The sequence below is a fragment of the Hypomesus transpacificus genome, unplaced genomic scaffold, assembly GCF_021917145.1.
Source record: "Hypomesus transpacificus isolate Combined female unplaced genomic scaffold, fHypTra1 scaffold_52, whole genome shotgun sequence".
Classification (NCBI taxonomy): domain Eukaryota; kingdom Metazoa; phylum Chordata; class Actinopteri; order Osmeriformes; family Osmeridae; genus Hypomesus; species Hypomesus transpacificus.
Window position 1 is genome coordinate 1,408,837 of NW_025814031.1, and position 17,667 is coordinate 1,426,503.

General features: G+C 39.5%; 1 protein-coding gene across 6 annotated transcripts in view; it reads right to left on the bottom strand.

Annotated features, from left to right (window-relative positions):
* The window catches only part of LOC124465506 (multidrug resistance-associated protein 1-like), a 167,021-nt gene that overhangs the window by 77,094 nt on the left and 72,260 nt on the right, over positions 1-17,667 (bottom strand). For all 6 annotated transcript variants that reach the window (XM_047017327.1, XM_047017325.1, XM_047017326.1 and 3 more), the window contains one exon: positions 7,882-7,969. In XM_047017327.1, the coding sequence (XP_046873283.1) occupies positions 7,882-7,969 (88 nt within the window). The remainder of the gene's footprint in view (positions 1-7,881; positions 7,970-17,667) is intronic.

The window sequence follows — 17,667 nt, forward strand, 5'->3', positions numbered from 1 at the left end:
AATCATGTTGCCATGACGTCGCAGTTACGGACTGGCAACGTCATTTTGTGATGTCGCTGTTACCAACTGGCGTCTTTCACTTCCCATGTTGCCGCCACTTCGCCATAGACAAATGTTTGGTCATCGAATGACGTTGCGGTAACATAAGGGCAACTTAACTGTGTTAGCTGGGTTCAGCCACGGACACAGATTCTCAACTTTGGTTGAAGGTCGGTGCAAAGTAAATGTCAGCCCACAACACTCGGACCTCTTCTTTCCATTGTCAAAACAATGATAGATAGATAGAGTACTTTATTCATCCCCAAAGGGAAATTAAGTTGTCATAGCAGCCGGTATATTTGAATACAATAAAATACAATACAATAGAATAAAGTGCAAGGTGATAATACAGGGTCGGATTCAGTTTTCTCCAGCTGTTATGGCAGCCACAAACTGCACAGTTGATGCTGGGCTTCTCTATTAGTCTTAAATTAGTACCAAAGCGGAAAGTATCTAAAATGGAAATCAGAATACGCGGATGGCCGCGCCCATCGTGACTTCCGGAATAAGGTGAATAGGTTATGTACTATTAGATGTATTCGACTTCATGCAGCGCCGGCGGCGTCAACTTCATGCCGCACCGGCGCCGACCGCCGAACACACCTATTGGTTGAGCTGAAAATGGTCCGGGTGCTGTACTATTGCCCCGGGAAAAAACTCAAGGTTTTCTCCTTTTATGGGCGCCGATTGGTTGGTTTACAACGAGTAAAGCTGCGGCACAAAGATGCAACACAGCCAACAGCACAGATACAAGAAAGTGAAGACTTGAAATAAAAACATAAAAATACATCTATTGTTTTTACACAACACTGTTTTCAACAGATTGACTAGAGATTACGTTAGTTGTTTCCACTTCTGTTGACGAAGCAAACAGGACCGCTTTGGTGGGTAACGTTAGCACTACAGCTAACTACAGCCCCCCTGGTGGTCGCAAGACAGGGAAGGGGAGGTCGCGAGATGATTTCCGGAAATCAAGGAACATTTTAAAACAATTAGAAATAGCATATTTTAGCAAACATTTTAACAAGTTAAAAATATTAGTTAAATTAAACCATGCAAATAAAAAAGCCATCAGCGTTTTGATTTTCCATTCACTGTAAGTACGGCATCTGACATCCAACCAGGAGGACGCATTAGTTGAACTGTCAAGCGACCGAACGTTAAAGGCAGCGTTCTCAGCCAAGACACTGGCTGAGTTTTGGATTTCATTGGAGAGGAAATACCCATGGCCGCGGGAACTAGGGGTGATGAGGGTGCTGCAGCACCCCTGACAGCACGAGAATTTAAAATATTATGATTTGAAAATCCACCACCGCGGATTGGCCATCGGGAGCACCGGGAGAAGAATAACCATGGAAAACCAGGCTAAGAAACGTAAGGGTGGGGCTGAAAAATGAAGAGACAAAAAGACATCACCTTCCCTAGACAAGGTTTTGAAAAACAAGTATCTTTATTTTACACAAAGCTCAATAATTTGCGCTCAAATAAAGGAAAAAAAATTGCCTGAGCTCGCATTAACTATCGAACTCCCGAACTAGCATCACGTTAAACTCACATTGTGCATGCATTAGCAAGTTAGCTGTGGTGGCGTATACGGGGGCCAATTCTGGCCCAATTTTTTATGCAGTTTGGCGGGTTGAAATTGAACGCAAACATTCTCATGACGTCAGCTGTATACGTCATTTAGAATTGGTTTAATTCGCCATGAAAGTTTGCACAGACAAGGAATTTGCTTTGGCAGGAAGGTGCAAACATTAAACATATAGCAATCAAAAATGTATATGAGGACCAACTAAGGGTGCATAACTAGCAATACTAAGTGGAATTAGAATTCAAATAAACTATACAATAAAATAAAATAAAAGTTGCAGTAATTGACAGTATAAAAATGCAAAAAAGACAAACATTAAGAAAAATACAAATGGTAAAAGATTGTTTAGTGCACTGCAAAAAGCAGTGTTTTAAGGAAATTGAGTCATGAAGTCAGTGTGAACCCTTGGCCTTGTTAAAGAGGCCAACAGCGGAAGGGAAGAAACCGTTTTTGTGGCGTTTGGTATTGTTCCTGACGGACCGCAACCTTCTGCCGGAGGGGAGTGACTGAAAAACAGGGAGTGACCAAGGTGGGAGGAGTCGGCCACAATCTTCCTCGCTCGCCTCAGGGTCCTCGAGGTGTGTAGGTCCTGAGGGGTGGGCAGGTTGCAGCCTGCTCTTGTCCTTGGCAGTGGCAGCAGCGTACCAGATGGCGGCGCACGGTTCTTAAGTACATAATTTACACACTAGAGATATCGATTATTTATAAAATATGGCATAAAGTTGTATGATTTTTTATGTCACTAAATGTATATACCATTATAACATCACTGTCTATTCGCGATTCAGTTCCACTTTAAGGCCCATTGTACCAAATTTTGTTGCAGTTCCACCAGAGTTCCACTGGGAGTGATCGCGGTCGAGTGCAAAATGAATGGGAGTCTATGGAGCTAAACGGCAAAGTTTGTCTCTTTCACCTGATCTCAGATTTGATTGTAGTTTTTGCATGGTCAACATGGATTATAGGTCGAAATTTGAATGAACGAGTACTTAAGTCCTTTCCATTTCTTACAGGGTGAGTCGTTGTTGCCCATAATACGTTAGTATTCTGCTAATGAATGCTGATTGGTTAGTGAAGGACTGACTACGACCAGATATCCCGCTTGATGGCATCCGAAGTGGAATCAGAATGTCAGAGCATTAACAACATTAGCAACAACATTAGCAATCCAAAAACTCTTTCTAGCATGTGTATTGACAAGTAGAGCCTAACCTGTCAGCTGTGTTGTTGATGCCTCGAGAGAATAAAGGAAGTGACCAGAGCTTACCGTAATGCAGTATCTGTGGCCGTAAATGTGTATGATGTCATTGACATTGTAAAATGCTTTTTAAAACAAAAAAGCGGCTTAAAATAAATCTAACACCCAGCAGTGTGTATTTGTTTTGCCTCCCCTTTCGAGTTCAAAATTCAAATTACTTGAAAACAAATTATATCCTGAGAAGTGGATTTTGAGGGGTATAGCTAGACCGTTAGCACCCTCATATGGAACTAAAGTGGAACTGCAACCAGTTCAGAACCCAGAAGTTTCCAGAGAGTGGGAGTTCTCCCCATATTAGACATTCTCTGGTATGTTGATGTGTTTGGAAACGTTTTTAGCATTCTACCTATGCTAGATATAGGAGACTTTAGCATTGCTAATAGGCTAACTGTTAGCGACAAAATCATACTTACAGCTTGCGTTTGTGATGAGCATACGGTTGGAACAGTACCTCTTTTCAGCAACAGCGGCTTAGCAAATCCTTCTTTAAATTGTCCAAGGTTTTCATTCAAAACTGTCCTTGGTGAAATGGTTCGAGCAAATGTGTAATGAGGGTCGAACTGCACAGGGATCTTCTCATAGACAAACATCACAGTCGAGTGTTTGGTTCCTTAGGAAGACTCTGAATAGTGTCAGCATTCCCTGTACAGCCTGGAACACTGCATTTACCAACATAGTCCATTTTCAAAACATTCTTCTTTTTAATTCTGTGGAAGTACACAGAGCAGCGCGCAGCAAATTTTGGGGCATAACAAAGGTACAGACCAGAGCCAAAAAACGGTTGATTTTTGAAAACCAAGTTTTACAGCTATATTTTAATTATATAATATAATTGTGAGATTTACATATGAAAGAGGTGTCAATGGATTTTGTATGTCCATTTTACCCATTGAACTGTCGTTATTCAACTGTGACAAGCTACATTTGGTTCTGCAATCAATGACCCCTTTAACTAAAATTAATGTTATTAAACATTTATTGAATAAACATGGATAGTAGGCAGTTTTTTCGTTTAGAACAGTAGGCTACGATAAGAACAGTAGCCAAATATGATGAAAACATTTAGGCCTAATCACACACATCTCCTGCATCATAATTAACCAATAACCTCAAACCTTTCAAATGAAATAAGTTTCCTTTCAGGAAAACAAGACGCTCTGCATTAACAGGTGACAGAAAGTACACGTTGAAAGAACGATGACTCGTAATAGTTATATTTTGTTTTCCTCACACACGTATTTTCACTCCATTTCATCATTATCATTAAGATTATATCCAGCAGTGTTATTTGCACTTGTACTGAGTGATACAGTGGCTTGCAAAAATATTGACCCCCCTTAGCATTTTTCCTATTTTGTTGCCTTTTAACCTGGAATTACAATTTTGGGGAGGGGGGTTTGTATCATTTAATTTACACAACATGCCTACCACTTTGAAGATTCAAAATATTTTTTATTGTGAAACAAACAAGAAATAAAACAAAAACCATTTGTAGAGCCACCTTTTGCAGCAATTACAGCTGTAAGTCTCTTGGGGTATGTATCTATAAGCTTGGCACATCTAGCGACTGGGATTTTTGCCCATTCTTCAAGGCAAACCTGCTCCAGCTCCTTCAAGTTGGATCGGTTCCGCTTGTGTTTAATCAATCTTTAAGTCATTCCACAGATTCTTAATTGGATTGAGGTCTGGGCTGTGACTAGGCCATTTTAAGACATTTAAATGTTTCCCCTTAAACCACTCGAGTGTTGCTTTAACAGTATGCTTAGGGTCATTGTCTTGCTGGAAGGTGAACCTCTGTCCCAGTCTCAAATCTCTGAAAGACTGAAACAGGTTTCCTTGAAGAATTACCCTGTATTTAGCGCCATCCACAATTCCTTCAATTTTGACCAGTTTCCCAGTCCCTGCCGATGAAAAACATCCCCACAGCATGATGCTGCCACCACCATGCTTCACTGTGGGGATGGTGTTCTCGGGGTGATGAGCGGTGTTGGGTTTGCGCCAGACATAGCGTTTTTCCTAGATGTCCAAAAAGTTCAATATTAGTCTCATCTGACCAGAATACCTTCTTCCATATGTTTGGGGAGTCTCCCACATGCCTTTTGGCAAACTCCAAACGTGTTTGCTTATTTTTTTCTTTAAGCAATGGCTTTTTCTGGGCACTCTTCCGTAAAGCCCAGCTCTGTGGAGTGTACGGCTTAAAGTGGTCCAATGGACAAATACTCCAATCTCCGCAGTGGAGCTTTGCAGCTCCTTCAGGGTTAACTTTGGTCTCTTTGTTGCCTCTCTGATTAATGCCCTCCTTGCTTGGTCCGTGATTTTTGATGGGCGGCCCTCTCTTGCCAGGTTTGTTGTGGTGCCATATTCTTTAAATTTTTTAATAATGGCTTTAATGGTGCTCCATGAGATGTTCAAAGTTTTGGATATTTTTTTATAACCCAACCCTGATCTGTACTTAAACTTGTACAAAACTTTGTCCCTAACCTGTTTGGAGGGCTCCTTGGTCTTCATGGTGCCCCTTGCTTAGTGGCACCCCTTGCTTAGTGGTGTTAGAGACTCTGGGGCCTTTCAGAACAGGTGTATATATACTGAGATCATGTGACACTTAGTTTGCACACAGGTGGACTTAATTTAACTAATAATTCTCACTTCTGAAGGTAATTGGTTGCACCAGATCTTATTTAGAGGCTTAATAGCAAAGGGTATGAATACAAATGCACGCACCAGTTTTACGTTATTTATTTTTTGAATTTTTAGAAACATGTTATTTTTGTATTTCACTTCACCAATTTGAACTATTTTGAGTATGTCCATTACATGAAATTCAAATTAAAATCCATTTTAATTCCAGGTTTTAAGACAACAACGTTGGAAAAACGCCATGGGGGGGTCAATACTTTTCCAAGGAACTGTAATTGTTCCATAAACACCTTGTACAATCCAACAAAAATTTTACATCAAAATTCAGTGCTGTTTCACAATTAGATTGTCCACTACGGGAGTGCAGGAGAATAACATCACATATCCTACCTTTAGATGCAAAAACTGTGTAGCCTATAACTAAATACATTTCTTTAATACTGTGAATTTTATCATGTCAACAACTGGAAATACAGCCATTAAGCTCCTGTGCAATTGCTACACTACGTACTTGTTATCAGTCCAAACTTTAATACTGCTCATAACAAAACTGGCATGAAGAAATGTGTGTTTACGGATACGCTTTTGTTTTCAAATTTAGCTCAAATTGTTTATTATTTATTGGTGATCTGTGGCCACCAAATGGGCCCAATGTGATTTTTTGCTCCTCCACCTCGCCTATGTATGTCGATGTCAGTCTGAGAAGTTGCGCCTTTTCGTCGTTTTCCCTCCTGACGCCATGATTGAACGTAACGTAAGAACAATCGCATGCCAGGGCCATTAATATACTGGATTAGCATTCATTGAGTGCTTTGCATTGACCATTTATGGTTAAAAAGGGAAGTGTTCATGGCGGGGTAAAATGTTGATTCACGTACGCACACTTGTGGGTAGTCTGTGATTTATAAAGGGAACATTGCTTACAGGTGTGCGTACGCGCGGTTTTATACATCAATTTTTTGGGGGCCATACGCCATTTTAGGCTTTTGGGCGTACGTACACTTTTAGTAAGAATCCTACGCACAGTTTTATAAATGAGACCCCAGGCTCTCTCAGTTTCTTGCACCAACTGCCAAAAGGCTCGCCTTCTCTACCTTCTTCTATCCACGCCCAGCACAATTTAATTTTTGAATCATTTATCTATGGGTAGGACATCATTCCCAGGCTTCATGAATTTGAAAAACAACGCTAACGTGACGTATGGATCTCATTCACACTGTGTTGCCAGGACCCGCCCTGCTCTGCTTCTGATAGGCTTGTAACGTTAGGTATAGCTGTGTTTCTCTCATATGATTGGTAGAGGAAATCAATTGACTCGAAAATATTAAACCACATGCAAGTTCCCAATTATTATTTTTTCTCATGGCCGCACGCCGGACATCCGGCACGGTGCCGGAATACTTTAATCCCTGCATTAATTTATGTAACAATTCACTTATCTATATATCTGATAGTATATTCACTTTATATTGTCATTCTGTTAGCTAGCCAGCCCCTTCGGTTGTATCTTAAAAGCGAATTTGCTTCTAAATAACTCAAAATGAATTTCCCTATTTTCCATACTATGCTTACACATTCGCAATGATATGAAACTTTGTTAATTCCATTACTTCAATTGCGGTAGCCTACTGCACTCCGTTGGAGTATAAAAAGGAAACCTACAAAATAATAACTTTGCAGAGTGCCCGGTTCTCGAAATATCAGATCAGACTTGCTGCAGACCAGAGGACCAATCAGAGTGAAGGGGCAACTACTTTTTTCATTATTTGATGTTGAAATGCTTCAAGAAACTCAGACAATCAAAGCAAAGCCTTACAATGCATGTTAGGAGAGAGACATTTACATTTACCAGACGCTCTTATTCAGAGTGACTTACAGCAAGTACAGGGACATTCCCCTGAGGCAAGTAGGGTGAAGTGCCTTGCCCAAGAACACAATGTCATTTTGCACTGCCGGGAATTGAACCGACAACTGATTAATAGCCCAATTCCCTAACTGCTCAGTGAACTGACCCCCAACACAGCGAGAGAAGCAAAAACTGAAGCAAGAGAAGTTGTATAATGGCGTGCGCAAAGGTCAGGAAAGTCGTGTCAGATCTCACACGCTACACTTTGTATTTCTCACGCTGATAAGTAAGGGATAACTTGTGTCGCTATAAAAAAAATAATGGACGAGGCAATGGTAATGGTTTGGACCTTTAAGGGGACATCAATTGACCAGTTTGAATTTTTATTGTGCATCCCTGGCATAGAGGGACTGACCTATGTGGGAAGTCTGGGTGTGATGTGTGAGTATAATGTGTGAGTGTGATGTGTGTGTATAATGTGTGAGTGTGATGTGTGTGTAAGAGACTCACAGCCTACAGTAGTCCTGCGCTCCACACTGTCCGCCTGCAGCTCTTCATGAGAGAGAAACACATGCAGACGCTTCATGGACACGCTCGCCTGCGGATTAAAGAAAGGAGACAAACCAAGAGACGGACAGAGAGAAAAGAAAATATGCAAAAATCAATACGACAATCAAGACGAGTTATGTCTTGATGTCGTATCGATTTTTGCGTCTTTTCTTTAATAAATATATATATATATATATACATATATACACACATGCATATATACACATCTATCTATCTTGACACACACATATACACTGCCCGGCCCCCAAAAAAGCCACACTAATATTTTATTGGCCCACCATTAGCTTTGATTACGACACGCATTCGCTGTGGCATTAATTTGATAAGCTTCTGCAATGTCACAACATTTCTTTCTGTCCAGAGCTACATAAATTTTTCGCCAAGATCTTGTATTGATGATGGGAGTTGGACCACTGACCACAAAGTCTTCTCAAAAGAAGACTCTCGCAAAAGATTCTCAATGGGGCTAAGGTCTGGCCAATCCATGCATGAAAATGATGTCTCATGCTTTTTGTGAACAACTCTTTCACAATTTGAGCCTGATGAATCCTGGCATTGTCATCTTGGAATATGCCCGTGCCATCAGGGAAGAAAAAATCAATTGATGGAATAACCTGGTCATTCAGTATATACAGGTAGTCAGCTGACCTCATTCTTTGGGTGCATTACGTTGTTGAACCTAGACCTGACCAACTGCAGCTACCCCATATCATAGCACTGCCCCCACATGCTTGTATGGTAGGCACAAGACATGATGGGTGCGCATCACTTCAGCCGCCTCTCTTCTTACCCTGGTGCGCCCAACACTATAGAACAGGGTAAATCTGGAATAGGGCTGCAACTAACGATTATTTTAATAATCGATTAATCTGTCGATTCCTTTTTCGATTAATTGATAAATCAGATTATTTTTTATTATAAAAAAAACAACAACTTAATTTCCAACCCTTTATTCAAAAACAACAGTGCAAATTCACAGTCCAAAAAATGAATTGCAATAATTGTATTTGAAACTTAATTGAAAAAGTAAAGGCTGTGGACGTATACCAGACATTGTTAAGATACTGGTGTCTGTTTGAGGTTTTATATTCCTAAAAATATTATAAAAGTCTAAATTTTTCAAAATGGTATGGGTAGTTTTCACCCGGTCCCTAACACAATGCTGCAAAGTAGGGTCTTCCGATTGTGAGACAAATGTTGAATATGAAACTAACTTCACCTCGGTCAATTAATACACTTTTTCAATGTCTTTAGTGTGAAATGCTCCCACACCTTGGATGACTTAGGTCGTACTGATTTCTCTGCCTCGCCAATGATGTGCAGTCAGGGTAGGCAAAGTAGGCACTTGCCTACCCTGCCCGCAGATAGAGTGCGGTTCCGCGGATAGAGTGCGGCTTGTCTGGGTTGTTATATGTGTGGAAACTGCACGAGGCAGCTCGGATCCAAGACGGATTCGAGAGACCGCAGATAGAGTGCGGCTAGTCTGGTTTGTTATATGTTTTAGTACTTTTATCACTTGTATTATTGTTTTTGTTGATTTTATGTAAAGCACCTTGAGCTGCAATTCCTGTATGAAATGTGCTATATAAATAAAGTCTTACTTACTTACCCTGCCAAAATTCAAACTTTTTTTTTTTTTATTAAATCATTTTATTTAATAAACTTGTATTTTTACTGATTATTCGTGTGATTTATAAATGCAATATGTCTGTAATTCCAATTATTTAGACGTTACGATGACAAAGGTGGCAGTTACGCATAATCAAACACAATTCTTTTTTAGAATAAGCAGTGCTTTTACTGTCCATTCATTGTGGACGACAAGCACACTTTGATCCTGTATTCTTCACAACTCTTCTGTGCCTTTGCACGTAAATATGTTACGCCAGTAATCATCTACGTTACGTATCAAACATGGACCAATTAAAATCGAGACTATTTGCGCAGCTAACGTCATTACACTGGCTACGTTGTAAGCGTAATCCCCGCAAAATTCAAGTCAAAATGACAGCAGCGGTGTCTGCCGATATCACAGAGTTGAGGAATTTCCCCAAAATCGAGTTAATAGCAAGAGGGAGGTCTACGCCAGACTTACATTGACTACTGCAGCAAATGGGACAACATGTTTTCGATAGTTTCAAACAGACTGGTATGAAGAAAAGATTGGCTATGTGGCTGTGCTAACATTCAGCGGCCGTAGGCTATTGCTTGTACTGTTTACTGCGTTTACTGTTTTGACATATTAACCTAACAATAAATTTGGTAATCTGGCTTTCATAACTCCATAATGCCTAGCCTCTTACTGACATCACCGCACGTCACTGCCGCCATGTGTTTCAGAACAACGTTACTCAACAACGTCTCTCGGATGGTCTTTCCTCTACCTCCGCTACGTGCTAAACTAAACTTTTTTCTTTTATACTCAAACATCTCCGCGATTTATTGAGTGGCGTAATAATCGCGCGACACAACGAATCGATAATGAAATTAATTGCCAAAGCTTTTAATAATCGATTTTAATCAATTCGTTGTTGCAGCCCTGATCTGGAATGTAAATTCTTCCATTGCTCCAGAGTCCAATCTGGGCAGTTTTATTTGTTGCTTGATGCATGCCAATAATATGCTTGATGCATGCCAATAATTTGACCCTTCTGAAAGAGATTAACATATTTTCCATGACCACAGGATGTGTCCTTTGACACGGTTGTTTAAGAAATGAGAAGCTACTCACTGAATCAGTTCCGGTTAAATAACTTGTTGCCAGCTTAAACATAATCACCCATGCTGTAATTATCAAATGGGAGGCTCTTACCTATTTGCTTAGTTCAATCCAGATGGTGACTTTTTTTGCCAGGCAGTGTATATTTCAAGCCATCATTGATAAGAAGAGGTTGTTTTTTTTTTACCAGAACGAAAGGTTAAACACATAAATACAAATAATAAATATCAAATTAGCTCACATGTAAAACATTTATATCATGCCTAATCTAATAATATATAATACATTATGCCTATAAGCCTAATATAATAATATAGGCATATATAAAAATGGGAACATACTGTATATAGCTCAACAACACTGGCCAAGACTGTACATTTAAATACGGCATATGTTCCACCTGGTTAGAGCACGGTTTCCCAAAGTTAGGGTCCCGACCCAAAATGGGTCGCATACACGTTTGTATTGGGTTTCCAAATGGCAAAGAAAAAATAACAATTCTATGATATGAAATCATTTTCTTGATTGAAATAGAAGATTTGCGTTATTTTTGCTACACTAGTCTAGTCGGCACAGATGCTGCATGCGAGGCGGTTTACCCCCCCCTTTCTTCTCACGATCCTGGTCCTGAGTTTACCTGCTCTTTCGTGGAGTCTGGGCTGAGGTAACATTGAGCGTGACTTCTGTGATTCCCTTGGCATGCAAGATGTTGAAACGAAAATACAACTAAGGAAGAGTTTATAAATGTTGGCTTCACCAAAGCCATTTGAAATGCAGAGGAGAGGCCTCAGTGGGTTTTATGTGGGGACGTGCTCAGTAATGAGAGCTTAAAAATAAACAAATTGGACAGACATCTCCAAACGAGGCGTTCTCAGAAATGTAAGTCCGTAGCATTTGAAATGTTTTGTGTGTTTGTTAGTTGCAATGCCAATGGTTATTTTGTGACTAAAATGTATGTTGCTAGCTAGCTAGCTAAAGTTGCTACTAGCTAGCTTTACATATAGGCCACAAGGTGAACCACGAAAAGTCTTTTAGAAAATGATTCCCGCTCCGCAGTCAGGCATCTACAAAATCTTTAGCTCATAAAAAAGAACGAGTCGTGCTAACCTACCAAAAGAAAGTTTGTCGCTGAACTGTCGATGGGTGCGTGATCGGTCTACACCAATAAGGTAGGTGCTTTTTGTCAACATGGATGGATGTATTTTTTTTTTTTTATTAATTTATTGAAAGCATTTGAAGTTACAAACAACACATACGAGTACATATACACACACACACACAACTACAAAAAAAGCATAAACAAATCATATCCCAGGGAGTCTGCAAGTCCAGCAGTCTGCAAGTCCAAATCATAGCATCACTTAGAATAAGAATAATAGTCACGTGATGTCACAAGTGTTAAATATATCTGCCTTTAAGCTTTACAGTTCTGTGAATATCTTATGGAGTCCACATATTTATTGACTTCACTCTCAAACACAGTAAAGAAAGGTTTAGAGCCCCTGAATTTACACTTATGGATGTAGCGAGTAGGAATAAAAGATTAATAATTACATATTTTCTATACTTGTCTTAAGCTCGACCACACCAAAGAAAACATCCTTAAAACAAAATGAGAAATCCATAACAAAATAGGTTTGGATAAATTCAAGGACATCTGACCAGAATTTTTCTGTGTAGGAACATTTCCTAAATAAATGGGATATATCTTCATCTGACCTTTTACATAAAGAGCATTCAGATTCAATATCTGGTAGAATCTGTGAATTCATTTAAACTTAAGTTCTCTCACTTTATTAGTAAGCATATATTTGAAAGGCAAAGACCAAACGTTTTTCCAAGGGACATTCTCTATTAAACTGTTCCAATATGGGATTATATTAAGAATAGTAACAATATATTTGGTATAAAGTCTTAATTGTTTTATTTTTTGTACGGCACGCGGCAGAAAAGCATAAATTCCCGACAGCAATATCAGATAAATCCATATTGTGAGTCAGTGGCCATGGGAAATGAATGCCTCCCAGCAGTATTCTGATTCCAGAAGGAATTGCATCAAAGACAATTGCATACTCCTTGATCGAAACAGGAATTTGAAATTTCTGCCAAAAATCTGAATAACTGTACAGTCTGCCATTTGTGTCAGAGTTAGCCAACAAGAACATTTTATAAAATATTATTCCTGTACCAGTTTTCAAAAAATTAATATTTGTTTTTGAAGAGAATGTCCTTATTATGCCAAATGTAATATCGATGGGGTGAGAAGCTATGTTTAAATAAGAGAGACCAAGCGAAAAGCATGCGTTTATGAAAATTGGACAGTTTGATTGTCAATTATTTTCGATACCCCACAATCAACATCCAAAGAGGCCACCAAATAAGCAAGTCTGGAAATTCCCTCCCCTTTTGTCAGTAACACCTCTCAAGGATAAGTCTCTTTGTAGCCAAGAGTTTAATTTCTTCTTTGTTTTTTCAATGATTGGGCAAAAATTTTATGGACTTCTTGTATTGTGGTCTTTAGTTATTATTATAAGTATGTAACCTGATCCCTCACAGGGATATCACATATACTTGGCACATCACATTCTTTAACTGCCATAAATTCACATTTTCTTAAGTTTAATTTGAGACCTGAAGCTTGTGAAAATCCTCTGATCAACTCTATCGCAGGGGGAATGTGGGAGGCATTTCTCAGGAAGATAGTTGTGTCATCAGCCAGTTGACTAAGGATGATACTTCGTTCAGCCAATGTTATTCCTTCCAAGGCACTGTTAGAGACATGTAGAGCTAAGATTTGGGAGGCGATCAAAAACAAGTACGGGGAGATTGGGCACCCTTGTTTAATTCCACGTGACACTCAATCTAGGGGAAGCACCAAATTTCAATTTTACTTGACTACTACCATTTTCATACAGGGTCCTGACAGTTCTGCAAAAACCATCTCCAAATCCAAACGTTTCAGCGCTTGCAGGATAAAACCATGTTCAAGCAAGTCAAACGCCTTATAAAAATCAAGGAACAGAAGCTGTTGTCAGTGATAAGATCCTTATAATCCAATAAATCTAGCACTAATCTAATATTATTCTCAATATGTCGTTTCTTCATGAACCAAGACTGTGATTCATCTATAATAGAGTCTAACACTTCTTTAAGTCTATTAGAGAAAACTAGTGCAAAGATTATGTAATCGTTATTTAGGAGAGAAATAGGGCGCCAATTCTCTAGACAGTTTTTGTCCTTGTCTGGTTTTGGAATCAATGTGATGACACCCTGCGTCATAGTTGTTGGAAGAGCTTCTTTCTGTAAGCTCTCTGAGAAAAGTTAGTAAATCATTAAACATTTTATACAATTCAGCAGTTATACCATCACACCCTGGGCTCTTGTTGTTTTTGAGATTTTTTATCGCCTTCAACACCTCTTCTTGGGTAATGCTATCATCACAGTAGTCTCTATCTTCTGGGGATATAGTTCTAAAATGGTTGACCGAGTCCATAAATGATTTAATTGTTACCTCGCAGTAGTAGAGATTGTTATAGAATTAATAGCAGTGGACGATTAACTCTCTTTGATCTTCAATACGTTTTCCCTCCACTTTAATTTGATCTACAGTAGCCAGTGCATTTTTACTCTTTTCAAGTCTAAAGAAGTAGGCTTAGTTTTGTTCACCCTGTTCTATCAATTGTTTTCTTGACCTTATATATGCTCCTTTAGCTTTTGATTTGTAAAAGTCATCTAAATTATTTTGTATATTCGCATCTTTCCTCATTAGATAGACTCTTGTCTAACTCGTCTTCAACTGCCCGTCTGTTCTTGGCCAAATCTCCACCAAACCTCCTAAGAAACTTCCCCAACTCATATTTTAGAAGTTCCCAATTTGTCCCACAAGCTTTCTGAGAGTCTGCTTTAATCCAAAAGTTTGCAATCAATTCTTTGACTCTTTGTTTGACCTGATCATGTTCAGAGAGGGAACTATTACGTTTCCAAAATGAGGCTTTTGGGCCAGAGGATTGATCCGAGGACAGAGTTATTGAGAGGTAAATCGCTTTGTGATAGGTCAATGGAGTGTTACTGATATTGACTGAAATGTTGTTCCTCATTAAACATCTGGAAACTAACCAGTAGTCAATTCTGGATTGTCTTGAACAGTCCTTATTGGACCAGGTATATTGTCTGTCATTTGGAAACTGTTCCCTCCAAACATCAACCAGGTCAAATTTATCCATGAGACAACTTAACACAGAGTTACGAGACCCTGACCTCCGTGGTGGCCATTTGTCTAACATATTATTCATCTCTATATTAAAATCTCCTTCCACAACTAAAGAGGCATAAGGGTATTTGTTCAACCAGTATGATATTTTATCCTCTATGGTATCAAGAAACATGTTATACTCCACAGAGGAGTTGTGTCCATATATGTTAACAATGACTATTATATGATTATTTGGGTAAATACCATTATGAGAAAGTGCCCTTATGAATATAAGTCGGTATTTTGAATATTCCCATTAAATTTTACCTATAGATTCCCACACCAGCTGAGTGTTCTGATCCATGTGCTAAGCAGATGTTGTCTCCCCACTGTGACCTCCAAAAATTACAGTAATTTGCTGTTGAGTGACATTCTTGAAAAAAGCATAAATCTGTCTTCTTTTTCTTTGCAAACAAAAACAGAGCCTTGCGTTTCTCAAAATGTTTAAGACCCCTGGCATTAATAGACATTAAAGACAAAGACAGAACAATATCAGGTATAACCTGAAAACTGGAAGAATAAACAAGATTCTCTCTAAACACTTCAACACTTCAAACAGTTAGAAAGTTGTTATAAACTCTGCAATTGAAAAAACAAAGCCCTAGCAAAAGACTACAGGCATGCATGCAACTTCTGTATAAATATGTTGATGTCCTTTGAGGAAAACATTTAAAGACAAATCTGTTTAAGCATTGTAGCGGTGGCAGTGATTGTCTTCTTTGTTGGGCGTAGCGACTGTTGCTAGCTGTGTTAGCTAACATTACCTGGCACTAATCACCCCCACTACCTGAACATCTTGCACACTAACAGCATTGACAGGTATGCTCCTCAGTGACTCTTCTTGCATCTTTTCAACCCTCTCCATTACTGTTAGTCGAACAGAATTGGGCACAGACTGACCTTCATTGTCCTCAAGTGTATTACTTCTCTTGGCGGCTCGCGGCTTCGGCGCATTTGGCAACGGATGCCCGAGTCCGAGCCCACCTGCTCCGCCAAAGTCACCTCCATCTCGCCTTCCTTGACCTGCAGAGCCTTCTTGGCATATGAGTGCATTGTGCTAATAATATCTCTACCTCTTTGTCCATTTTTCTGGGTCAACGGAGTACAACTGGCCGAATAAAAGAGGTAACAGTCTGTGCCATTTGTAAAGTTAGCTAGCGTTAACACTTAGATTATCGAAGAGTGGTTTGCGTTAGATAGCTACTAACTTTAGCCGGTTTTTAAAAAGCCGGAAAAGTAAGGAAACGCGTAGAAAAACTTCTTCAAGAAGTCTCCGAGTTGTAATGTATTAGGATAGCATTTGAAAGCCCTCAATTCGTGTTAACTGTTCAACAAATCGAGATTTGCTACTTCATTGCAGAGTGATAACAGAGTGATGTTACCGCGACGCCATCTTGCCCTCGCTCCTCATGGATGGATATGGTTGGCAAATAGAGGATGGGACCTTGAACGACCCAGAAATTCGGCCCCTGACAGTGTTTTGCATGTGATACACTGCGGCTGCATAAATGCCTGTGAGACAGGCAGATGTTCCTGTTTTTCTGCAGGACTGTCTTGCACAATGCACAGACTTATGTCGTTGTTGTAAATTCAATTCATTCATTCATTCTTACACAAATAAAACAATGATAACTTCGGACAGCGTGCGTGATTGCCTGTCGTAGAGTAGCACATTTATATTTGTATATCAATATATTGGAGGGGGGGGGGAGATTTTGACCAGATTTAGGATGTCCCCCCCCAACATGTAATATGATTACGGCCTTGAAAACATTACTGATCCACCATTGAAACAATCTTTATGAAAAATAAGAAATATTACATATAAAACTGTACAAAACAGAATAATGAATAACAGATTAAGGACACTCAGTCCTCACTGTCAGTGTCAGGACCATTATCTTCCAGTTCCTCAGTTTATTTTGTGTTGGCACAATTACAACAACGACATAAGTCGAGGGGGACAACATGTGTGCGTGATAGAGGGTGTGACCCATCTGTAATCTACGTTAAACGCTGTGATCCTTTAAAATGCATAGTAGCTAAACTGGCATATGCCCTGCACTAAATCAACTCCTGATTCAGTCCCAAAGACCTGCATCCTTGGTACTCTGAACCATCTGAAAGGATTGGTCCAAAGCTAAGCAGGCAACAGTAGGAAATTTAGACTATCACATAAACTTGTCTCTCCTGCAAAGGACTGGATCTAGATTTGGGATTGAGCAAGACTGAGCGTTTCATTCCAAAACAGATTTCAGCACATGTTCTCCTACCAGTAACCTAACCAGCCTGGTGGGATAATTACTTGTATGTGAGCAGACCTGTACAATAGCAAAGGGTTTACAATAAAGGTGATGTAGAAGGTGTGTAGAACACAGTCAGTGCAAAATTAAGGACAGTTTTTATTCTTTAGAATATTATTACTACAGATTTCTACCGGTATAAGTGAGTCAAAGACAGTTTCAATCTTAATATTTCATCTAACTGGCTGGAAGGTTAGTCCCTTCTGAGATGGCGCTAAGCATAGCCTACACTTAAAACAACGACATAAGACTGTGCAACACAGTCCTGCAGAAAAACAGGAACATCTGCCTGTCTCACAGGCACTTTCGCAGCCGCAGTGTATCACATGCAAAACACTGTCACGGGCCGAATTTCTGGTCATCCAGGTGACGTGCAAGATCCCATCCTCTATTTGCCAACCATATCCATCCATGTTGACAAAAAGCAGCTACCATATTGGTGTGTACCGATC